This window comes from Scyliorhinus torazame, chromosome 18, assembly GCF_047496885.1.
Source record: "Scyliorhinus torazame isolate Kashiwa2021f chromosome 18, sScyTor2.1, whole genome shotgun sequence".
NCBI lineage: Eukaryota > Metazoa > Chordata > Chondrichthyes > Carcharhiniformes > Scyliorhinidae > Scyliorhinus > Scyliorhinus torazame.
The window spans coordinates 34,610,016-34,635,925 of NC_092724.1; the positions used below are offsets into that span (position 1 = coordinate 34,610,016).

At 42.9% G+C, this 25,910-nt stretch overlaps 1 protein-coding gene across 2 annotated transcripts; it reads right to left on the reverse strand.

Annotated features, from left to right (window-relative positions):
- Positions 1-2,496: 2,496 nt before the first annotated feature.
- org (oogenesis-related gene) lies at positions 2,497-25,437 on the reverse strand. 2 transcript variants are annotated; one of them, XM_072482560.1, is made up of 7 exons: positions 25,415-25,437; positions 17,634-17,693; positions 14,306-14,528; positions 11,575-11,720; positions 9,692-9,862; positions 8,277-8,331; positions 2,497-2,595 (listed from the first exon to the last, which is right to left on the reverse strand). In XM_072482560.1, the coding sequence occupies exons 3-7, from the start codon at positions 14,520-14,522 to the stop codon at positions 2,591-2,593; spliced, it is 594 nt and encodes a 197-aa protein (XP_072338661.1). In that variant the 5' UTR covers positions 14,523-14,528; positions 17,634-17,693; positions 25,415-25,437; the 3' UTR covers positions 2,497-2,590. The 2 variants fall into 2 exon arrangements, with proteins under 2 accessions (XP_072338661.1, XP_072338660.1); XM_072482559.1 differs by lacking the exon at positions 25,415-25,437 and adding an exon at positions 17,778-17,911.
- Between the last annotated feature and the right edge of the window lie 473 nt (positions 25,438-25,910).

The following is a 25,910-nucleotide window of genomic DNA, read 5'->3' on the forward strand; positions in this document are numbered from 1 at the left end:
CCAGGGTATCTTTACACTGTTCGGTTTCCCCGCGTACATACACAGTGATAAGGGGTCCTCCTTTATGAGCGACGAACTGCGTCAATGCCTGCTCAGCAAGGGCATCACCTCTAGCAGGACGACCAGTTACAACCCCTGGGGAAAAGGGCAGGTGGAGAGGGAGAACGGAACGGTCTAGAAGACTGTTCTACTGGCCCTACGGTCCAGGAATTTCCCAGTCTCCAGCTGGCAAGAAGTCCTCCCGATGGCCCTCCACGCCATCCGGTCGCTGCTCTGTACAACCACAAATCAGACACCTCATGAACGTCTCCTTGTTTTCCCCCAGGAAGTCCTCCTCCGGGACCTCGCTCCCAACCTGGCTAGTGACACCCGGACCCATCCTGCTTCGGAAGCACGTGCGGGCGCACAAGTCGGACCCATTGGTCGAGAGGGTCCACCTGCTGCACGCTAACCCCCAGTACGCCTACATGGCGTTCCCCGACGGCTGGCAAGATAGCTCCCTTCGGGACCTGGCGCCCGCCGGAACCCCATGCGCACCTGAACCATTACCCCCCCACCCCACAGCACCTCACTGGTGGATCAGTACTCCCGCTGCCCCTGCCTAGACCCGCCCACCCACACCCCCTACAGGGGCGCCCCCGCGTGTCAACCGTTTGCCCCAACAGCGCCGTCTAGGGGTGACGAAGCTGCCTGGGAGGCCGAAACCACGCTCCCGGAGTCGCAAACACCGGGACCCCCACCAGAATCACCACCGAAGCCCAGACGCTCCAGAAGGACGACCAGGCCACCCCATCGACTGATTGCTTCGCTGTGACTTTAACTGTGAACGAACCCTTTGTAAATATCCTCGACAGCACAGTACCTCCATACCTGATCACACCATGTTAAAGGCGACTGTTACCACTGGCCACAACGCCCGCCGGACTCTTTTTTAACAGGGGGCGAATGTGGTAGTACCAGGTATTGCGGTACCCAAGAGGCTGATGACCATTGGTTAGACCCAGGAGTTTACCATTGGCTGTCGATATGTAGCTCTGCCCTGACAGGCGGAGTATACGAAATGGTGCTGTCCCAGCAGCCTTCACTTTCTGTACCAAAGCTGCTGGGAAACAAGCTCAAGTAGATTAAAGCCTTCAGTTATGAAATCACTTCGTCTGGAGTGTAATTGATTGCACATCACCTTTTAAAACCATTAAGAATTTATTCCTGCAGCAATAAACCATTTTGATTTCCTGGTAATCTCTCAGGTCAGACCAATTGTTAGAAGTTAGTCAGCAGCAGCATAGAAAGTTCCAGTTCAGTTTACACAAATGAACACAGACATATCAAACAAAATCAAAGTTTCTAAAGGAAAGGTTGCTGTCTTTGCTAATTAATTCAACCTGCCGTAGTGTAGTTGGATGGCTCTGTCTCATACATAAAAAAAAAAGAGATGATAATGGATTCATTCTAGTGTACCAAAATGCTACTCAGTGGCCAGTCAAATTCACACATGGCTAGAGTTCCACTGTTAAACAATTACTCAATTCACATTTGGTGCAGGCACGGGATGCAGCAGTACAGCGAGAACAGATTTAATCCTGATCTGCCATGGACTGCAGCTGGAGAATCAAAACAACCTGCATTTTATCTGGTGCCTTTAATGGCATAAAAAATTTGCAAGACACACCGAAGATAATTAAATAACATTTTATGCTGAGCCATTTGTGGCATTAGGAGAGGTGATCAAAAGCTCAATTCAAGAAGCACCTCTAAAATGGAGGGATGGCGAAAGACAGAGAATTGAAGAAATTCTAGTGCCTAGGCAGAAGGCATAGTTAGCAGCAATGAAAGGATGAGGATGCAAGTGGAGGATGCACAATAGACCAAGGGCATAACTATCCCATCCCAGGACTAAGGTTGTGGTGGGAGAAGGGGACATGGAAAATCCTGCTGAAAGGCCACTGGGAAAACACGCCATATTTTCCATCTGGGTGTTTGGCACCGTTTTCTATGGCAGATTAAGCCCGAGGGCACGTAGGCCGTCATGTCCCGGGGGGGGGGGGGGGGGGTTTGGGGAGGAGGAAACGAGAAGATCAGGCCTGCACTTGCATCCCACTAGCTAGATGACAATTCGTTATCTGACCCATCGTGGCAGGTCCCAGAGGATCTATGGTGTGAAACCAAATTTCTGGCCCCACCTACAGGGACTGGGGAAAATTCTTTCTGCCCCCCCCCCCCTGCAGATATCTGGGAGGCTCATGGGGCAGGCAGGCGATGGTTAGAGGGAAGAGGCTAAGAAGGGATTTGAAAGTGAGGATGAAAATTGTTATTTGACCAGAACCCAAAAATAAGCCAGCAAACAAAATTCTGAAACGAGGAAAAACTGCTGCTGATGTTTTGATATGAACTCAAGTAAGTGCTGGGTAAGGTCTGACATTAGAACAATGAATAGGTTTTTTTCTGCAATAATAATGCTTTTCAATTTGACTCAAAAAAAAAAAAAGCCAAGCCAAATAATGAATTCAATTTTATTAAATCTCAATACACATAACCGAATGTACAAAAGTTCACAAATATTTATGGAAAAAAGTCAGTCGTTCCCAGCTTCTCAATCTGCAAACAAAAATTACAAAATTACTAGAAGCAAAAAATCCTGGAGTATTTGCAACACAATCAGGTCAGACCAAAAAGAGTACACATGAAGCTACAAAAAACCAAAGTGCCGTAGGATCTTTTAAAAAAAAAAAAAAAAAAAATGTTGAACTGAAATTATCAAATGCACAAACAATTTGACATTGCTTTGGCCTTTCCTATTATGGCAGAAAAGGCAGGTGACACCCCTCTGCAAAGAGATGGAAATGTAGAAACCACATTTGTAGGAACCTATGCAAGCACTTTCATTTCAATTCTCAGTTCCAATAGAACCTGGATCGTGAAATCAAGTAAGTCAATGGGCTATTTTGTGGTCAGTAACAGACTAGTGCCAAATTGCCACACGTGCTTTGCTTGACATGAATAGGTGGATTCGAACCAGATTTGTAACAGGATAGTGTTCCACAAAAAAAAAAATGCAAAGGGGAAAAAAAAGGAGCATATGAAGCAAATTGGGTTTCCACCACCACCCCCAAAACTGACACCTATACAGATTACTGAGTTGATGGGATGGGGGCCAATATATATCAGCATTGATTGAGAATTAGTATGGGTAGAAAAACAGTTAGCATTAACATGTCATTTGCAGAATGGTAGGTTGTACCAGGGCACCACGTGTTTGGACCTCTTCTGTATCAGAAGGACAAGGGACAGAGTGCAATGCATCTATATTTGGAGTTAAGCAAGGTGGGGAAAGCAGGCTGCGAAGAATGTTAGCACCTATAAGAGGAAATGTTATGCTAGTGGACCAGAACATGGCAGATGCAATCTAACATGGAAAAGTGCAATGTTACCCATTTTTGGTAGGAAAGGGTTATGGGGATAGTGCCCTTCCAGCTTCTCATAGCCCTTCAGATTTTCATCCAATCTTCATCCACAGGAAATATTATTTCCCTGTTCACTGGATCAAAGCACTTTGAAAACAACAAATGTCCTTAAAAGCTCCACACCAATAGAAATTGCTCTCGTGGTCACTGGCTCAAAAACATTTCTTTCTCGCTTCACAGTTGGCCCTGACCAAAGTACTTCTACCATCTTTGTTTTGCGTTGTTGCAACTTCAAGCCTCAGATAGTAGCATTCTCACCAGAGTATGATGCTTGTAATTCAGGCCTCCCTCGCCAGACAAAAATCTTCCAAGGCAATGCACAAAAAGGTGGAGTAGAGTTAAATCAGCCATGATAGTAGTGAATGGCAAACTGGGTGCAAAGGGCTCAATATATTCTGTGTTCCGTGGGAAGCTCTGGGGACCCGGGTCCAAACCCCACCATGGCAGATGATGAAATTTGAATTCAATAAAAATCTGGAATTCAAAGTCTAAAAGAGGTGACCATGAATCCAAACCCATTTGGTTCATGTCTTTTAGAGAAGGAAATCTGTCATCCTTCCCTGGTCTGGCCTACATCGATCCATAGCAATGTGAATGACTCTTAAATACCCTCCAGGATCACCAGGCGAAGCCCACATCTCACGGACAAATTTTTTTAAAAAGTACTGCGTAGCAACGGAAAACATATTTCACTTCACTTGAAATGCCTGGAGGCGACATATCAAGCAAGTCTGTCAGAGTCTCAACTGATACCAAACTTGGATAAACTTGAATTATAAAATTAGACACGATAAGAATATTTTCTTTGTCACTCTACCAAGAATAAAAAAAGGGCAAGTGAACAGATAACCTGGTAAATTGTTCGTTTTTTAAAAAATATCAGATTTTAAACAAAGTTTCCTTGGACAACCAAGTTCACAATCTTGAAAACTGCACTTAGTCTGTGGTAGGTGGAAGCCAGACAGCAAGCAGAATTACCAAGACTTTGCAAAGACACGAAAATTCAGCTGAAAGGGTATGATGCTAAACTCTGGAGTGGGAAACAAATTTTGGTAAGAGTAAAGAATGAGTATACATTCAGAACAGATTAAAGCAGGCAACTGCAAAAATAAACTTTTAAAACCAGAAGTCTTCTAATGGCAGCATGTAGGGAGTAGTCACACACTAAAAAGAAAATGTTGGAACATCTCAGCAAGTCTGGCAGCATCTTTAGGGAGAGAAAAGAGCTAACTTTGAGTCCGATGACTCTGTCAAAGCTTCAATAGAAGAGGCCCTAGTTACTATTTGGTCAGCATGGGTGAAGACTGATAAGACGTTAAAGGCGTATGGTGGGCATTAGTGTGGGGAGGCAGTGCAATCAGATGGTCTCCTTGGATGGAAATGAATGCCCTGTATTAATAACACTGAGGGCCAAGGTGGATGATCTGGAGAAGAAGGAGACAGAGTCTTTGACTACCAGAGGAAATGGAAGACCGAAATCCAAAGAACTAAATCTCGATGATGCTTGGAAAGATGGTGCGAGAGGGTGGATTGCTGTCCCCTCCCAAGCTGGATCGAGCTTACTCATTCAGAAGCTCAGTTCTGGCAAACTGCCATGGGCAATTATTTATGAGGTTCTACCACAGCCTCCTCCGTTGAACCCCTCGACTCATGTATACATCATAGGTTCATAACAGTTATATAATGAGGGCAGAAACATCAAAGGGGAGGGAAGAAAAAAAATAAAAAAATAGTACAGTACAGTCCTTCGTAAGGTCAGCCCATCGGGGGACTTCTTAGGCCTGGTGGAACGCCTCAGTGTTACAGTGGCTCAGGCCTCTATTTTGAAGAGGGAAAAAAAGGACCCTACAGAACATGGGTCATATCGGCTTCGCTCGTTCTTGAAGCGGATGCCAAATTGCTGGCTAATGTGTTGGAAATGCGGTTGTAGACCTGCCTTCCAGAGGTGATCTTGGAAGAAGACAGGTTTTGTCAAGTGTAGGCAGCTTCGGCCAAAACAAGTTGATAATTAAATGTGGTTTTCCCCCTCTTCAATGCCTGAACCGGAGGAGATTGTCTCCGATGCCAAAAAAGCTTGTGTGGGGTACATGAGATTTTTGGGAGGTTTGGTTTCGGGCCAAAGTGGATTCTTCTTTTGTATGGTGTTCCTACTGCTAGTGTGCACGTAAATGCCGCGAGCTAGTGTTACCATCAATTGAATGAGGGTACAAGGCAGGATAATCGACCCACCTGCCATAGCATTTCTTCCACAGAGTAGAAGGGAGAATAAGATGGGAAGGGAGTAGGGTGTCCTGTATGCAAATGGTCTGCTTCTTTATATCACGGACCAGACCCAGTCTCCACCATGGATAAGAGAATGAGGCTACTTAGGAGTTTAGGCTCCTTCTCAGGGTACAAGTTGAATTTGGACAAAAGCAAATACTTTCCATGAATCCTCCAGGGAGCGGAGCCGATCTGGGGATGTGGCCTTTTTTAATCTTGAAACATCCAGGCGTGTGTTATCTGGGCATCAGAGTGGCCCATGTTTGGGCCTCGCTTCATAAATTAAATTATGTCTGGTAAATGGGGTTATGTCTGGTAAATGGGGTTAAGTCTGACTTGCAGAAGTGGGATAACCCCCCCCAGTCCTTGGCGAGCAGGTTCTGACTATTAAAATGAATGTCCTCTCAAGGTTATTTCTTTTTCATTGTCTTCTCATATTTTCCCCGCCTCCTCATATTTTCCCCCCAAAAAATCTTTCTTTGCTAGAGTCATTGGTAGCTTCCTTCATTTGGGCACAAGGATTTGTAGGACATTTCTTCAGACAGTCAGATGGCTTATCTCATTTGTTATTTTAGTACTGGGCAGCTAATATTGAAGGTGGTACTGGGGTGGTTCAAGGATCCAAATTGCATATGGGGGCAGATGGAGGGGAGCTATTGGAGTGGTTTTAGCTTGGAGATCTTGGTAACTGCCCTGCTTCAGTTTTACCCTGCAAAATTTACATCACGTCCGGTAATGGTGTCCTCTTGAGGGTTTGGAGGCAGTTTAGGACAACATTTTAAGCTCGGCTCCATGACGCTGTTATCCCCTATTTGCAGAAATAATCTTTCTGCCAGCGAATTTGGACTCAAAAGCTCAGGTGGGGGGGGGGGGGGGGGCTTCTGGAAGGATTGGGAACCTGTTGTGGATGTAAGTTTGTCAGTTTTGAGGAGCTTTGGACAAATTCCACCGAGAGGACCAAATTTATTCGGGTATTTACAGGTTTGCGATTTCTTGTGCAAGGAGATTTCTATGTTTCCCACAGCACCTTCACCCTCCCTCTTGATTAGGATCTCATCTCTGGCTGATATTGGGCGAGGGGAGCATTTTTGATATTCATGGCCTGTTGGCGGAGCAGACTGTGTCGGATGAGGGGATGCGGAGGGCAAGTTGGGTCATGGGGGGTTGTACGTTGTGGAGTGAGGCTCTTCACAGGGTCACCTCTACCTCATGTGCTAGGCTCAGCTTGATTCAGTTCAAAGTGGTGTTCAGGGCACATCTGACCAAGATGTCACCAGTGCTGCAGACAGGGGTGAAGGCGGATGAGTTAGTGGCCATCAGCTGCAGGGGAGGGGTAATTTGATTTTCTTATTATATGTCAAAAGGCTGGGTCTTGATTGTGTTGCATCTTTATGTACTTGTATTACAGTTGCTTTATTTTGGTACAATGAAAAATTTCATTCAATAATAAGAGATGAATCAGGCGAGTGTTGATGTGTCTGCAAAGTGCAGAAGGTTGCCAGCATCATAAAAAGGCACACAGCTTTGTTTTTTGTTTTTTAAAAAAAAAAGTACGGATCAAAGGAAAGCAATATACCGCTTGAACGCTTAGGTGTCCCACTAGAGAAAAAAGGTTACTAAAGCCAGAGACTGTGCAGTAGTAAGTCACCAAAATGATACCAGGCTTTGGAAGGAATCGTTATGATCCAGGACAGAGAAAAGGAGGAAGATTAGGAGAATTATCACTGGTAGCGATAGGGGAAAAGTTGGCTTGCTGTTGTTAGAAAAGATGGAATGGTATCAATTTAATACTGTCATCAAAATTGAAGGGGGTAGCTGGGATACTGTGGTGAATGTATTCACCGAATGTATGCATGATACTGTAACCCATGACCTGGAAGTGGTGATACGAGCTGCTTCCAGGTACTGTACTGTAACCCTGGTGGGCGGCATTCATCTGTACATTCGACTCTGGCTAGCAAGTTCGTGATTAATAAAGCCTAATGTTCACTCGCTCTCTCTGCCTCTCGGTGAATTGAAGGTATATCAGATACGGTCACCAAGAAACAGCACTAGGAATCGGGGTCATGATAGTGAGTTCTCTGTGGGTTTGGCAGTGTGGGGACTGGTCTGGGTCTTCCAAGTAGTTATGCTGAAGTTAGAAGTGCTTTATTTCTTCCAACTTTTTCCAGAGCAACTATTAGTGTAGAACCATCTGCAGTTAAAGCGGTTTTTAAAAACTTGCTTCATCAGACCAATTGTCCAGAAACACTAACTTTCCCTGGACAATTGCTGCATAAACCCTTACCTGGGAACTTTACTCTGCTCCCTCCCCCCCAAGATGGTAGGGAGCCCAGTTTCCCCCAACTACATGGTGGGGAGCCAAGAGGTTACAGGCCTGTATTTTGCTACTAATCCATATTTTAAATCAGTTACAGAAGTGCTCTGGATAACCAGTTTTGGTTTCTTGATGTTGAGACGCCATTGGAGTCACAATTTTTAAAAATTGCCAGCTCTACATTGCTTTTGCCTAGTGGCTAAGTAGGTATTGATGCAAAGAAGCTAAAATCTTACCTGATGAATTGATATGTTCTTTAGAATCAATGCAAGGTGCATCATTTAAATTCTCCTAAAAATGTAGAAGATATGCATTTTAAATGTAAGAACTCTATACCCAGGAGGCAAGATGGTAGCTTTTTACCAATCAGAACAATGTCCAAAGCAGTCCAGATTAATGTTAACACTTCTACTGCTAGCTACAGTTTATGCACACATCTGTAATAAAATGTGACTTTGTCTCAGCCTAGGTATCAGAATAACACCATACCTGGCGCAATGTCACATGTTATGCATCAATATCAGAGTCTTTGTGGAATTCACCATTGTACCCCACAGCATCTTGAAACTAAACACTTCTCAACTTGATACATGCTACCTCTGATTCTCTTTACAGCTACAACCAAGAACACAACAGTCCATGTAACATCTTCACATTCTAGAGAAGGAACCAGGTTACTACACTTGCTAGCCCAAGACCAGTTATTGAAAAATGCAAATACATGGTTTAATTTAGCCTTTTTTTTCAAAATTCCCATTAAGGGGCAATTTAGTGTGGCCAATCCACCTACCCTGCACATCTTGGGTTGTGGGGGCAAGACCCATACAGACACGGGGAGAATGTACAAACTACAGAGTGACTGGAGCCGGGATCTCCGGTCCTTGGTGCAGTGAGGCAGCAGTGCTAGCCACTGCACCACCATGCTGCCCTAACTTTGCCTTGATCAACTCTGTACCAAGTACCGCTTCACATTTCAAAAAATGGAAAAAGTGAAATACTGTGGATGATGGAAGTCATACAGTATTTCTGGAGAGAAAAAAAACAAAGCTAAATGCTTCAGTCCTGACCTTTCTTAGAACGGATGGCAGGTTTCTTTTAGTTAAATAGTGAAGTCTGAAACAGTAAACCACAGAATTGCCATAATATTCAATGCTATAAAAGGGAGACAAACTAGCATCTTTAATCATCCATTGCAATCTTTTATAATCAACTGTTGCTCAACACAGATGAGTAAATATCAAACATTTTTTTTAAACCATACAGCTATGAAGGACTGCCCTTTCCATATGCATTCTGATCAATACCACACCCCACTAGGAGACAGCTCAGCTCCCAGACAACAGTTCTGAATATTCTGCTGGAGACAGCATATTCAGATATACTGCCGAAGTCGATAGATTCAGATAATTTGGAATTATGGAGCAAATCAGCAAAACACTCATCTTTTAAGCTGTCTGGCGAAAAAGCATTAAAAACCAGATAGACTAGGAGAAAAAAATCTCAATAATGAACAAGAGTCTCAACGGTCGTAGCAAAATAAACCATGAACATCTTCCCCAACTTTTTCCACAGGAAGAACTGCAATTACTCCAAAATGGTGTAAAATGAGATTTTATTGCCAAAAACAACATTTTCCAAGGCAAATTCTTACCTCGTGGCAAAGAGTCTCTTTCAACCTCACTAAGCAATTGCCTCCACAGGAACGATGGTCTCCAGAGCATTGATGGCCTCCAATCTCTTCTACTTCCAGGTCTGTCTCAGTATCATTACACTCCCTATGTTCCTCACTGACTTCCTCAGAATCAGTGCTGTAGTTGCTCGGCTACATAGAAATTGCAAATGTAGAATATTAGTTTGAAAATTAAATCCATTACCAAATAAAGTGCGACCTTAACTAGGGGGAAAATGACAAAATGGCACAAGTAACAGGAATGCTAAAACAAATCAAATAGTCCTCACAAATTTTTTTTTTTTTTTTTTTTTTTAAAGTTATTTTAATAAAAATCTACTTTTTAAAATGGATTATTTCCTTTTCGCTGGTTTCTTAATTAACCAAAATTGTTCAATTTGACCAAGTTACTCACTTGCAACTGGTCACTTTTTCTATCTGATTTGTCCTTTTCCAAATATTGATGAGCTATAGGCTACAACAGGGCTTAAAACTTATTAGGAGAAAGCAGTACATCTCCAATTGCACGAAATAATTGGTTTTAAAACAGAATATCACACGTCATTGCACCAAAAAAATCTTTCTTGCAACATCACTGCAATTTACTACTGACAGGCTACCTCAAAGTATGGTAACAACTTCTGATGCTAAACTCTTCAACCTCAACAAGCTGAAGGCCACAACCTAAGGAGCAACCACAGGACAGTATGCTGATAATGCATGAGTGAATTCAACAGATAATTGACAAATTCAAAGCTTATGAGCGCTTAGGATTTGTCCAGAACACAAGACCAAATCCCTGACCAAACTAATACATAAATCCAATGCCTTGACTTGAGATTCAGGTTTGGCAAATGTCCCTCACTTGCCATATTTTGGAAGCCATCAATCCCAAAAAGCTGACATTTCACATCAAATGGAGGAGCTCAGACTGTAGAAAGTTACATACTCTAATGATATTGGACCCAACACCAAGTCGACAGGCAGTGGTTCTCCCCACATTTCTCTATGGTGCTGAAGCTTAAGTCAACTTATATAGATGCCATATCAAGATTCTAGGACATTTAACAACACCTGAACGATTAAAGACAATGACCATCGTCCAGATACCAGGATAATCTCACAGGAGATAATCAGAGCATATCAGATTGCCCAACTCCTGAGCTGCACCAGGGAGGTCATTCACGCATCTCAAAGCCTCAATGAAGGTCTGCTCTATTACCAACATGTGGGAAGCAGAAGACAACATGATAAAACAGTCAATCAAGACATTCGAGAGAATCAGGGGGAGAAAGAGAGGGCAGCTACTTGTGCCAAATAATCCATCACCATCTCTCCAGGCCAACAACTAATGTCCTTACTGTGGAGGAACTTGTAAGATGGAGATAGACACTTGCATGTGGCTGGTCTGTTCTCCTTGAATCTGGCCAGAATATATTGACCATGAAACCTCAAAGTAGGTAAAGAATGAGAAAAGTTCTCACTTTATTTAATGCCTTGAGAGACTGTCATAGTGCTAGCTGGGAGGACGATAGTACTGTGAGATTTAACCACATTTGGGATTATGTTCATAATGGGAAGGAAATCCTATTTCTTGGCTCATTTGAGGTGTGGGAAGAGGAGAAATTCAGTTTAGCTTCTTTTAACTCAGCTCCTAAAGAGCTAGACCTCCAGCACAAATAACTAGCCTGACATTTATAGGCAACATTACACAGACAATATCCCAAGAGCAGCTGCACACAAAGTAGAAATGTTCACATTACAGGATTCCTGCACCTATTGAAATTTTCTTGATAGAAATTGTGTTTTCAACATTACAACAGCATTAAGTCCTCAGCACACTTCCCATGACCGACAATCAATACCTCATAAGAGGGATCCTCTGCTGAATTGTCATCATCAGGCAGTTCACAGGTCAAAGATTCAACCCAGCAGAGCTCTTCTTCAGCTAGATCATCCTGTTTCCTTTTCATTCCTTTGCCACTCGGTTTATTAGGTGATGATCGTAGTTCTGAAATTTAAAGTTATAATACAGAAATGCATTTATATTGCTACGATTTGGTTTCCAGACAGAGGCAGCAGCCAGTAGCTTCACATGCACGTCAGAGGAAGCAAAGTTCAATTATGCAATATTTGCACATTGTTTTTGTGTTTTGTGCAAGGCTCCCGAATTCCAAATCTTTAGAATGCGATGAATGTAGGACATTTTTGTTTTGATATATTTGTTTATATATCTGCTGCAGTAATTTTTAAAAAATATTGTTAATCTACAGGCAGTTGGTGTCTCTGCAAAAGGTGCAATTAAGAGGTCATAACAGTGAAATCATTAATTTCAACCAGGCATTTGTTTGAAAAGAGGGGCCGAATGGAACTTTATGATTGCTGGAGTAGATAATTTGAGACGTGTGTTTAGACTTGGGTAAGCAGGTCACGGGGTCTGAATGGAAGATGTAAATAATGGGAGAAGCCAGGTCGGTCTGTAGTTTTGCAGTTGGATATGGGTTTGGTAGTCTGCCAGGAGTTTTTTTATAAAGTTGTGCAGTAATTTTTGCCAAATGCTGTCAGGAGTTTGAAAAAAGACAGCAGGATCTGCAGCTTGTTGCCCGAAAGGGTTTGTTCCACTCTCTCCAAGAAATCCACATACATTTTTTTCTTTTTTCATTCACAGGATGTGGTGTCATTGGCCAGCATTTGCTGCCCACCCCAGAGGGAGTTTAAGAGTCAACCACATTGCTGTGGGTCTGGCATCACATGGGAGGCCAGACCAGGTAAGGATGCCATTAGTGAATCAGATGGGTTTTTACAACAATTGACAATGATTTCATGGTCCTTTTAATTAGATTTTTATTGAATTCAAATTCCACCATCTACCCTGGTGGGATTCAAACACGTCTCTTGAGCATTACCTGGGTCTCTGGAATACTAGTTCAGTAACAATATCAGTGTCACTGCCTCCCCATAGAACAAATAACCCTGTGTTTGCTAACTTTATTTGCAAGCAGCTTTTAACCTGTCAGGAAGGGAAGCTTAAAACACTGGAAAATAATCTACAGTCAGCTCGGCACTTACCAAACCTGCATTCAAGGCTGAAAGTACAAAAGCTTTGTCCACCACCGATGCACAGTAGCAGCAATGTATATCATCTACAAGATGCATTGCAGGAACTCAGTCTGGCATGCATGTGACTCCAGACCCACAGCAATGTGGTTGGCTCTTTAACCTCCCCCCACTGAGCCACGCAGTTCAAGCGCAATTAGGGATGGGCAACAAACACTGGCCAAGCCAGAAAAGCCCACATTCTGTAAAAATGATCTTGTTTCTGCACCTGCAGCTCCTGGTGGGAGCAGCTGCTGGGGACACAAGGCATCATCAAGTATCGTGGATTGCATGTAAAGAGGTGGTTTCACTGCAGGCTAAGACTCCACAGGCAGGAAGGGAATGGTTGACCACCAGGCAGAGCAGGACCAGGCAGAGCAAGAGGACCAGGCAGAGCAAGAGGACCAGGCAGAGCAAGAGGACCAGGCAGAGCAAGAGGACCAGGCAGAGCAAGAGGACCAGGCAGAGCAAGAGGACCAGGCAGAGCAAGAGGACCAGGCAGAGCAAGAGGACCAGGCAGAGCAAGAGGACCAGGCAGAGCAAGAGGACCAGGCAGAGCAAGAGGACCAGGCAGAGCAAGAGGACCAGGCAGAGCAAGAGGACCAGGCAGAGCAAGAGGACCAGGCAGAGCAAGAGGACCAGGCAGAGCAAGAGGACCAGGCAGAGCAAGAGGACCAGGCAGAGAGCTCTGAAGCCATTCCCCTGAAAAACATATATACCGCTTTGGATACTGTTTTTTTTTTGGGGGGGGGGGGGGGGGGGGGGGGGGAAAGAGAGAGAAAGAGAATGGCTTCCCAGGGGAAAGCAGCAGACACATACATTGCATCATTGTTGGCTCTGTTGCACAGGAGAGGATTAAAATTTGATGGGATGCAATAGTTATGGGGTATTCTGTGGCCGCAAATGAGAATCCAGGATGGTATGTTGCCTCCCCAGTGCTAAGTTCAAAGATATCTCGGAGCAGCTACAGGACACTCTGGAGGAGAGGGTGAACAGTGTAAGGAAGTAACTTGAAAAGTAGGACCGCAGGATTACTACCAGCGTTACATGCTAGTCAGTAGAAATATCAGGATTTATCAGATGAATACGTGATATTATGTTCAAGAACCAACTACAGAACAGGCCATCTGTGTAATGAGAAAGGAATAATTGACAATCTTGTTTGAGGAGAGAGTGACCATAACATGATAATTGATTTGTGACTTTGTCCTGAATCTAAATAAAAAGGAAATTACGTTAAAGGAACAGGTTGACTATGATGGATTTGGGAATGATACTAAAGGCATGACAGTAGATAGGCAATAGAAAACATACAAGAGTGCATGAGTGAATTGCAGCAATTGTGTGTTCCTGTCTGGTGCAAAAATAAACAGAAAGGTGGCCAAACCATGGCTTGCAAAGGAAATTAAAGATGGCATTAACCGCACGATAATTGGTTTAAATATCTAGAAAATGCATATAGTGGCTAATTTGTTTTAAAAGTCACTTGAGAATGCTTACCATCTGAAAGTTCACCTTGGCCTAAATTGCTGGGCACAAGGAAGCCAAACATCTGCTGCAGTCTGTCGGGTACTATAGCAAACACAAACCGAGCTAATCGGCTTAGGCGTTTCTTTCCAGTGACCCAGCGTCTTCCTGCACACTCCTTCGAGTCAGTTGGTTTTACTTCTTCCACGCGCACAGAGAAAATAGTCCAAGTTGACAATCGCTGGATCATGCTGAACTACAAAAAAAAAAAAAAAAAGCTTACACAAATTGTCAGATGTCCCGAACTATTGCTATCGCATAGAATCAACCGTGTAGGAATTTGCTGCTCAGCCATTTAAAGTCCAGAAACATTCCACTTTCATTAACTCTTCTGCATTGTACACAGTCTACAAGTGTAGCTTTAAACATGTGTCATTTAACCCCTTGAGCCGGTTGGGTCAGTTAAAACGATAATGGTTGATTTTATGACGCAAATCTACATACCTACTTTTATCCCAAATCCTTAAATGCCAACTCATCTAGTAAAGATTTTAGTCTGTGGGAGAGCTCAGAACATCCATCACCCTTTATGTGGGTTATACCCTTTAAACAGGTCTGGCTCTAAATTTGAGATTAGATTCTCTAGTAATAGACTACCCAACCAGCGTATATAATATTTGTATTATTTGTTCACAAAAACTTGAAGAATTCCACTCGTTGGTTTAACATCACCTCTATTCAAATCTTGGGTGGCCAGGTAATCACACTCATAAATCCAAGTTAGAAGACATACTCCAAAGTTCAATATATCCTTCCTAATGCACGGTGCCAAGAATTGCTCATGGCACACAATGCAGATGTGAGCAGAGTCAGCAACAACAAAACAAATTTGAGCCAAAGCCCACCTAGATACAGAATGGAGCTAAATGGTGAACATGGTAGCAGCAGCAAAACATCCCCCAAAATTTACTTAATTGCCCAATAGAAAAAAGGCTCGAGCCTCGACAAGTCATTTGCTTCATCCCACTATAAAAAGTGAGGTCAGCACAAGGGAAATAGCTGGAAAAGCCACCAGTTCATTTCTGCCAAGTCAGTTAATCGCCTAATAAATAGAAGCACAAGGGGGAAATCACCTAATCTTAGCATGAAGAGAGATAATGGGTGACCACTGGGCAGTCAGGCAGGACTAGGAAGGTATTGCAGGAATCCCAGAGAGTGCACTTTGTTCTCCAACCATTTTTCAAATATTGGTTAGAGGGAGAGCTCCTCTGGAAAATATAGCTAAAAAAGGACCAGTGCTGATTCAGCTATACGGGGAGACAGAAGGCAGTTTGGAAAATCAATAGTGGCAAGAAATTCTATAGTTAGGGGAGAAGACAGCCACTTCCACAGCCATGGACCCAAATCCATGATGTTATCTTGCCTCTCCAATGCCAGAGTAAAGGGAGGTAGGAAATAAATTAGCAAGCACTCAAGGTAATTGTAGGTGCCATATACCAGCAACTGTAGAAAATAGAACAAAGGAATGCATGGCTGGAGAGATTGTGCAGGAAGGAGGGCTCTGGACTCAATGGACTGTGGGGTCAATTCTTGGAGAATTAATACCAAGACAGACCAGGCTTGGTACAGTTCAATTAACAAGTGCTGATCTTCCAGTACCTTGGAAGACTGAGAACCAAACTCGGTAACCATGTACTCACTGCTTTAACTAAATAATTTAAATTTCTATTAATTAGGCTTAACAACCTTAAAACACATAACACTGGTGACAAGTCTAATCCAGTAAAAATGTCTCCCACTGCCACCTCCAGATAATCTAGGTTCTTCACCATTCCCTGCTGCCAATTACCAAAATTAAAAATATCAAATATTGGAGCTTCCATTCTCTGCAACAATTGCATCCGAGTATTCCAAAGGATTACGTCATTAATCTATATAGTTGTCTAAATTGACAGTGACACTTCTAATTGCATGCCTAAATGGACATGCCATAAATATAATGTCTGGCACTATTTGGTAACCTGAGAAACCAAGATCAAGCTCAAGAGTTTCTAATTTACCATTTATGTACAATGGTTATATTACACTGCATGTAGAGAGATTGGATACTCTGCACTGGCTAAAGAATGAACCATTAGTCACACCAGGATTTCCAATTAACTAGCATGTAACAGATTTGAAAACACTACCTTAAAGCCTGCAAGTTGATTTGCTGATTTAAACTTCATTCAAAACATTGAAGGCAAGTTATTCGTAAGGCAAGGGAAACACAGCAAGAGAGAGACCCACAACTTTTTTTTTTAAGTAGATAATGAAGTGGTAAAATAAGAGCACTTGGGACTTCTTAGGCCTGCATTGATGGGAGCAATGAACAAATCAGGGTCAGCAGCAGAGACTGTTCACAGGGTCCACATGTGGAGTTAAAGTTACATGAAATACATGAAATACTGCCCAGGGAAAAATAGATCGCCTCATCAGTCTCAGAAAGACACATTTGTAACTATTTGTAAATGCTCAAGGGTTCATATCTGTAGGTGACATTGGAAAGATAAAGCACAAGGAACATTAGTCACACAAGGTTCCTGGTGTGAATTTCTTATTCATTTAAATATTTGCTTATACGCTTCCTTCTAAAATCTCACTTAGCAATTTAATTCAGTAGCATTTTCTACTACTCTCACCTTTATTCTATCCCACAAAAAAAGCCAAAAAAATGTCACAAAATACAAGCAACCCTAAGAGTGGCCAGTTTCCATTACCCTGTAGAAAGACTGAGACATGGAAAACATTACAACTTGAAAATCAGAGTGCAGAAGAGCCCATTCAGCCCAAGCCTACAGGACAAAAAATACTACACTAATCACATTTCTCAGCACTTGGCCTATAGCCTTGAATGTTGACATTTCAGTGCCCAAAGTACTTAAAAAAAACAAAGTTAACTGCATACACTGTCCAGTGGGATCTAATGGATAGCATTCAGAATGATGAATCCTCCTTTGCCAATTAGTAAAATTAATCTGGAGTGTTGCATGGATTAGACAGTTTAAACACCTTTATTAAAGTGCTCCAAATTTGTCCCCGATGCCATGAAACTCCAAGAGCCCAATCCCGAGAATGTGGATGGGAAACTAATAGAATTTGGAACAAGACCTGCAAGAGACTTACAAAAAAAAAGTCACATTGCAATTCAGTTACGATGTATTTCACACGAATGCGATTAAACTCCAACCAAAACGACACAACACGCGATAGTTTATTGGAGTTCATTAAGACAGTGTAGCTGGGGGTGGGCGAAATCACTAAACTCGAGTTAGCAGCAATAGTACAAGAAAGGGCCTGTACGGACCAGGCATTCACATACCAGGTATTTTAGCGGCCCGAGTTGAGATATCCTGCCAATGAAAGTCGCTGAACATTTCTCCTAAATACAAAAAACTCAAATCAGTATAAAAAAAGTGGAGAGAAATGCTTTTGGTCAATCTCATTGAAGCACATACAGCCCAACCTTAGAATCCTTGTCTCCATCATTACTAGAAACGATATCTTCTTGCAAGGACATCACGGACAAACGAAACCACAACTCCCACTCGAAAGGAAGTGTTAGCTGTGAATAAACCAGCGACTGCCGGTTGAACCCAACAGCACACGTGAGCCATGGGAACCACTGACCATTCTTAAAGGGATAGCACAGGGCAGGCAGACACTTAACTTGCAGCATTTTCAAATGCAGTCATGGAGAAGTGACCTTCACTCTCCCCTTCATTTTCCCTCCCCAAGTCCTGACTCAGTTGACCTCAACACAAAAATTTAGGGTGACCCTGCTGGTGTCAATATCTTATCATAGCACTTCCCCCAATATCTGCCAAATAAACCGAAGCCTTGCCTTCTCTCGAAGACCAGCAGGGGAGTTGGAGTCATCCTGGCCAATGTTCATCAACATGACAGAAGACCGTCAGATCAGGCTGTCATATTAATATGCAATAAATGCATATTCTTTAGTGGTCAGATCACAAGACAATGTTAATTCAAAAAGTTACATTTTTATGTGAAATAATTTTCTTAAAATTGCTCTTTTCATTATGCATATCCCTAAGTAATTACCAGAGTCTCAGTATGTCCACAATAGTGAATTTATTTTATTAACCACATATTGCCAATTGGATAATTCTGCAGAAAGTCAATGCAAGAAATGCATCTTAAATAAGTAATAATGATTTGTCGACTGACAAATCGTGTTGAGGCCCTGTTAAATCTGAGGTTGACTTAACTTCCTTAACCATTGGGCCTTTTGTTTTGTTCCCTTCACCATTAAGTCCCCCAGAGGGAATTTTCCATGATCTCTCATGAAGATTTACAGAAGTTTATTGTTAAGCAGGTGGAATTCCTTCCATCGGCACTCCAAATTTCCAGTTAGACTTCCTCTATAATTAGCTGTTCAGATTTTAACACCTCCAACCTCCTGGGACTTTCAGTAAAGATATCTGGGCTCTATTTATGCGGGGTGGTAATATTGCAAGCTTGGTTGATGGATAAGCTAGATATCCATAGGAGGTTTCAATAGAGTGCTGGATATATATTTGAAAGTGATGGATTTAGAGCACTATGGAGATAGGGCTGGGGAATGAGGCTGGTAGGTATCGCTTTCAGGAGCCTCGCTATGTAGCTCTTTCGGGAGCCAGTGCAGGCACAATGGGCCGAATGGCCTCCTACTGTGCTGTAAAATTCTATGTCCATGTGATAAATATGAGAGAGAGAGTCCACATTTGAAAAGGTCCAGAACAATTAAGCAAATGTCAAAAGGAATGGCGGATGCATCCATTGTACAGATGCCACTATTTTCTATATATTTCGAACTTCTCACTGACATTTCCTGAATCCTTTTCCATTGGACATTTCCTGAATCCTTTTCCATTGGACATTTCTATCTTAATCTATCCTCATAGCATTTTTCTGTTGCTTTCTACAGACTGTATGTTGGGCTATTGGGTGTTTTCCTGGAGGTGAACTCTGGGGGACGGGGGCAAAGAGTGACACTGAAGCGCTTGCCCTGGAGCAGGAAATGACCCTTTCTCTTTGACATGTGCACAAATGTGTCCTTAATGCCATCTCCACACTTGGCAGGTGCGACGACTGGAGGACGTTAGGAATATTGGATTCTAAGTATTGGGCAAACTAAGAGTTAAAAGCCTGGGATTAGAGTGTGTTTGACTGCAGTGGTCATGTTTGTTTAAAAATAATTCTGTTTTGCAGGGCCTGGGTTCTTTTAGCAGCCAGAAGGTGGAATTGAAAAAGGAATGTGCTTTTCAGTCTGGACTAATGGACTGTGGTGTGACTGGGAAAGTCCCTGGGGAGAATGTGCTTTGCAGCCGTCAGAGATAATTTGTTTTTTAGCTTGGGGAGATGAGGTCATTGCTGGGTAGAGCCCAGGAATGCAGAGAGATTATTTTAAAAAGTTTTAGAGAGTGAGTCTTTGGAGAAGTTTTTGGAGAGAGGAGTTGAATTCTGCTCTGCCTGATGCTGAATCCATAATTCCCCCACAGTAAGATAGATTGAGAGCTGTATGTTTCTTTGCTTGTTGTTTAATGGGAAATTGAGTAGTTGGGTTTAAGTGGTAATTATAAGCTGTTCCTTTTGTGTGTAAAGTTACAAAGTTTAATATTCTAGTCATAATAAATTTTTGTTTAAAAAATACCAAAGCCCTATTTCCTCATGCAGTCATTACTGGAGCGAATCATTCTTTCCACACAGTCGTACAAATAAACTAAAGAATTGAGGTTTTGGGCCAGCATCCTAGTCACTTTTGCGGTCTGGTCTGGGATCGTATTATATGTTTACCGTGTTCAAACCCAAATCCTTCCATCTTGCTGCATTTACACTTTGAAAAAAGGGAAATCTGAAAGAAACGTACAATTTAAATAATGTCAATAATCAAAACAAGTTATGATTTTATGTCTAAGGCCATGAACCTAGTAGCTGCTAAAGAACTAGTTCTGTAGGCCTGTCATCTGTACTCTATGAGGCCTCCAGCCAGGGGAGGGGGGCAACTGGCATTGAATCAGCAAACCTCTCACAACCACTGCACGCTTGAGTGATCGAAATTGAAATCTGAAACGGGTTGAATGGTTGTTTGCAGACAAACTGCACATGCAGTTTCTGGTTCACAAAGATAGTTGAACTGTGCTCATGGTTCATACAGTATATCGATTAATTCGACACTGGACAATCCTGATGAATAAAAAAAAAACATGCACAGCATTCTCAACTGCCAGCTATCTATGAATGATGTGATCAATTGCGGTGCTCTGCAAGCAATACATCAATTGACATGATTCCTATAGCTGTTTACTGCTGACTTTCCTGTGTGACTGATGCCACTCATCTCCGGCCGCCGCCGCCCCCCCCCTCCCCCCCCCCCCCTCAGATCTCCCCCCCCCCCCCCCCCCCGGGCCCCTCGGCTCCCCCAGGGCACCCTGCAATGAACAGTATCAGCATGTAAATATGCTTCAACCTTGACAAGACAAACCAGGCCCCAGCGGAGAATGGCTGGAGTTCGGTTTGCAGCATGCAGTGCATCTTGGTCAAAGCTTGGCCTCGTCTTGGATTTCAAACAAAATGACGAGACAGAGTACAGGAATAAGATAAAGAATCTGATGAACTGGTGCGATGACAATAATCTCTCCCTCAATGTCACCAAAACGAAGGAGCTTGTCATCGACTTCAGGACGCGTAGCGGAGAACATGTCCCTGTCTACATCAATGGGAACGAGGTTGAAAGGGTCGAGAGCTTCAAATTATTAGGTGTCCAGATTATCAACAAGCTGTCCTGGTCCCCCCCATGCCGATACTATAGTTACGAAAGTCCACCAACGACTCTACTTTCTCAGAAGACTAAGGAAATTTGGCATGTCAGCTACGAGTCTCACCAACGTTTACAGATGCACCATTGAAAGCATTCTTTCTGGTTGTATCACAGCTTGGTATGGTTCCTGCTCTGCCCAAGACCACAGGAAACTACAAAAGGTCGTGAATGTAGCCCAGTCCATCAATCAAACCAGCCTCCCATCTATTGACTCTGTCTATAATTCCGGCTGCCTCGGAAAGGCAACCAGCATAATTAAGGACCCCACGCACCCCGGACATACTCTCTTCCACCTTCTTCCGTCAGGGAAAAGATACAAAAGTTTGAGGTCACAGACCAACCGACTCAAGAACAGCTTCTTCCCTGCTGCATCAGACTTTTGAATGGACCTACCTCATATTAAGTTGATCTTTTCTCTACACCCTAGTTATGACTGTAACATTACATTCTGTAGTCTCTCCTTCCTTCCCTATGTACAGTATGCATTGTTTGTACAGCATGCAAGAAACAATACTTTCCACTGTATACTAATACATGTGACAATAATAAATCAAATAAAATCAAGCCTCTTGTTAATCATAATAATCATAATCTTTATTAGTGTCACAAGTAGGCTTACATCAACACTGCAATGAAGTTACTGTGAAAATCCCGTAGTCGCCACACTTCGGCATCTGTTCGGGTACACTGAGGGAGAATTCAGAATATCCAATTCACCTAACAAGCAAGTCTTTCAGCACTTGTGGGAGGAAACTGGAGCACCTGGAGGAAACCCACGCAGACCCAGGGAGAACGTGCAGACTCCGCACAGACAGTGACGCAAGCCGGGAGTTGAACCCGGGTCCCTGGCGTTGTGAAGCAACAGTACTAACCGCTGTGCTACTGTGCCACCCATAGTGAAGCCAATGGGATGCAGAGCCTCAGAAAAATCTAGTAATAGCCCAGTTATGTCTTGAATACATTTTGAAGGTAACAGTGGAGGCAGTAAGTGCAACTCTGATGTGCCTTCCCATCTGCTGGACCGAACCTTTTTGCTTCTCCCTTTCCACCAATTAAGATAAACACACACAACTTCTCATTGCTATACCTATATAGCCAGTTGAAATGAGACCCAGAAAACCACCTTGCTATTAAGTGAATTAAAAAAGCAATTGTGTCAAAAAGCAGAAATAAACCTTGATCATTACGGTCGCATTGCAGTTGAAAAACTAGCAAATAAAATACCATCGAGATGAAACCTAGCAACTTTTTCTATTGGCATGATTAATGAAAGGCACAGTCTCAGTGGCAAAACCCACAAAATCTATGTGTTAACATTTAACAGTATTTGAATTTAATGATTTATGATGACATTCCTGGTTATTTTTGAACAGACTTGCCGGGCAGCTCATTATGGACAGAGTTCTATCCAACAACAGTTCCACACCTTTGTGATTGATTACTCAAACTGGTAAATATATGATTGACTATATAAACTCAGAACATTGCTCTTAGACTGCCCATGTTTGTCCCTTGTAACTTAACAATGTCACTCTACCCCTTACAATTCATTGAAAAAATAGGTTATCCTGAACTGTACACAAAATTGCAAATGCTTATCTGCCATTCTACTAAAACATATATACTTTTTAGCATAATCTCAGTTTGAAATCAAAGAAAAGGGCAGCACGGTGGCATAGCGGTTAGCACTGATGCCTCCCAGTTCCAGGGACCCGGGCACAATTCCGGCTTCGGGTGACTGTCTGTGTGGAGTTTGCACTTTCTCCCTGTATATGCGTGGGTTTCCTTCGGGTGCTTCGGTTTCCTCCCAGTCCAAAGATGTGCAGGTTAGGTGGATTGGCCATGATAAATTGCCTCTCAGTGTCCAAAAGGTTGGGTGGGTTTACTGGGTTACAAGGATAGGCTGGAGGCATGGGCTTAAGTAGGGTGCTCTTTCCAAGGGGCGGTGCAGACGTGATGGCCCTAATGGCCTCCTTCTGCACTGTAAATTCTAGGATTCTATGAAAAGACAAAATGAAGACCTGAAGTTCCAATTTGTGAAGTGTCAAGATTATAACCTAAGCGCCCTTACAAAAAGTGAAAAGTTTCACGTTAGACTAGCTTTGCAGCATTCTTAACCATAACAAACACTTGAATGGTTTTTGCCTTTCTGCGTTCACTTTCAAGTGATCATAATGTTTCCTTTGTTAGTAGCTTTCTTAAATAACCTTTCCGTGAATCATTCTACATGACCTTTAGGAAATCCTTATTTTATGTTTGGATTAATAGTTCAGTTGCACCTCGGGGCAAAATAGTCGGCTAGAGTTTCCTCTTGTTTGTTTTCATCCCTCCAGCATAATTTTTCTGGAATTGCTGTGACCAGTTCAAAACATCACAGAATTTGAAGTGCAAATTGCCTTCAGCGCAAATCAGGTTTCCACAATCTTTTGCACTCGTTTTAAAAACATCATGGGCAATTTAAGAGGGAAAAAAGCGTCCCACTTTGGGCACGTTTGCTGTGGTGTTTCTCGGCGCCTGCAGCACCGAGAACAATCCTGCTATCAAACGGGATGATGTTTTTTTTTTGGCCTCGGCGATGAGTACCGTTAATCAGGCAATTAATCAAGCAGTGAGGGAAAAGAAAAGGACAATATCTCGAACTGAAGGAGACCCAGAAGTAGATGATATGCTCAGGAATTTGTTTGTCCCCACTAAGTCAAAAGACAAGTCACTGTTGGACATTTTGTGTAAACTTGAGCAGCACTGCAGTCTCAAGCCATAGGAGATAGGTGACAGTTATTACTATGGAACCAGGAATCAGTTAGAACTGTAGAATCATAGAATTCCTACAGTGCAGAAGGAGGTAAGGCCTTTTAAAATGGCCTCCCGCAAAGAGTGATGGGATATTCGGCCAAGCCATTTCGCCCATCGAGTCTGCACCAATGCTTTGAAAGTGCACAGTACCCAGGTCCACTCTCCTACCCTTTTCCTGTAACCCCATAACCCCACCTAACCTGCACATCTTTGGACACTAAGGGGCAATACAGCATGGCCAATCCGCCGAACCCAGTGAGGACATCAGAGACTTTACGTGGCTTTGAAAAGGCTGTCCATTAAATTTAATTTTGAAGAATTTCAAGAGAGAGCATTGTGAGACAAATTTGTGTGTGGTTAAAAGTGAATCCATTCGCAACAAGTTGCTGACATTGCCAAAACTAACATTTAATGTTGCCTGCCAAACAACACAGTCCATTGACATGGCAGAACGTGACTCAAGGGAAGTCTGAGTTAACAGCAGCCAGTACTCTGCTGAAGTAAGTAAGTTGCAGCTGAATAAGAAGAAGGCCCAAATGACAGCAGTTTGTAGCAGCAGAGGTACGACAAAGTTCTGTTATCAGTGCTTGGACTCACACAGGACATAGAAATGTCCACTTGCGAAGGCAGAGTGCTGCAACTGGAAGAAGAGGGTCATCTTGCCAAAGCGGGTCAAAAGAATGCAAATGGAGAAAATGCTGACTGGAGGGAATGGCAGTCACTATATATCAAACAGTACCAGGTCAATGAGGGGTCAAGGGAAGCCCATGCAATTTGAAACATCAAAGTCTCTAGTGGCATTTTGCATGGCATTTTAGTCCAGGTAGCATAGAATCATACAATCCCTACAGTGCAGAAGGAGGCCATTTGGCCCATCGACTCTGCACCAACTCCCCGAAAGAGCACCCTATCTTGGCCCATGCCCCTACCCCATCTCCGAAACCCAGTAACATCACCTAACCTTTTGGACACTAAGGGACGATTTACCATGGCTTATCCACCTAACCTGCATATCTTTGGACAGTGGGAGGAAACCGGAGCACCCGGAGGAAACCCACGCACACACGGGGAGAACGTACAAACTCCACACAGACAGTCACCCGAGACCGGAATTGAACCCGGATCCCTGGTGCTGTGAGGAAGCAGTGCTAACCACTGTGCCACCGTGCCGCCCCATAGGATGGAGCTCCAGTGAAGGGAGAGGTCAACATGGGGTGCATCAGTCAGCGTGATCCTGGATTGCTAAAATGTCAAAAGTTGAGTCAGCCTCAGCTGGATAATCACACACTAAGAAATTATGGAGGAGAAAATATCCCATAATAAGAAGTGTGTTGGTTCCAGTCACATGCAATGGGCAATGTGTAAAATTGCTCATCATTTTGTGAAGGGTGAACAATCAGTCCTGTTCGGAAGAAATTGATTAGCAGCACTTAAGCTAAACTGAAAAGAGCTTTGTCGCATAGAAGTGAACATGATTGCAATGTACCCACAGGTGTTTAGTGAAACCAGCAAAGCGATTTAAGCTTGTAAGGCCAACGTACAGGTCCAGAGAAACACAACCCCATCTATTACATGCCTTGTTCAGTACCCTATGCTCTAAAAGTGGAGCAAGAGCTGAAGTAAGAATATATGGGGATTAAAAGGTAAATGAAAGTCAGGTACTGGAATGTAATCCACCTGATCCTTGCCAACTGTACAGGCCAGATTGTTTCAAAGCTAGATCCGACAAATACATACCTGCAATTTGAGTTAGACAATGCATCTAAGTCATATTTAACTATTAGTACATACATGGGTCTATTTCAGTTTCATAGCCTGCCATTTGGTGTTTCTTAAACCCCCAGAATTTTAGAAGGCATGATGAACCAATTTTTGTAATTAATTCTGGGAGTATCTGTAATTTGAAGGGAACCTTAACCTGCCGAACTATGCCAAGTTGGGGGAAGCTTAGTTGATGAATCAAAGTCCTGGCGCACTATGACAAGT

Coding starts and splice junctions, on each gene's coding strand:
- org (XM_072482559.1), bottom strand. CDS start 17,831: ATGTCCTTGCAAGAAGATATCGTTTCTAGTAATGATGGAGACAAGGAT. Junction 17,694..17,777: donor ATGGAGACAAGGATTCTAAG/GTTGGGCTGTAT, acceptor TTTTGTATTTAG/GAGAAATGTTCAGCGACTTT. Junction 9,863..11,574: donor CAGAGGATCCCTCTTATGAG/GTATTGATTGTC, acceptor ATTTCTATGTAG/CCGAGCAACTACAGCACTGA.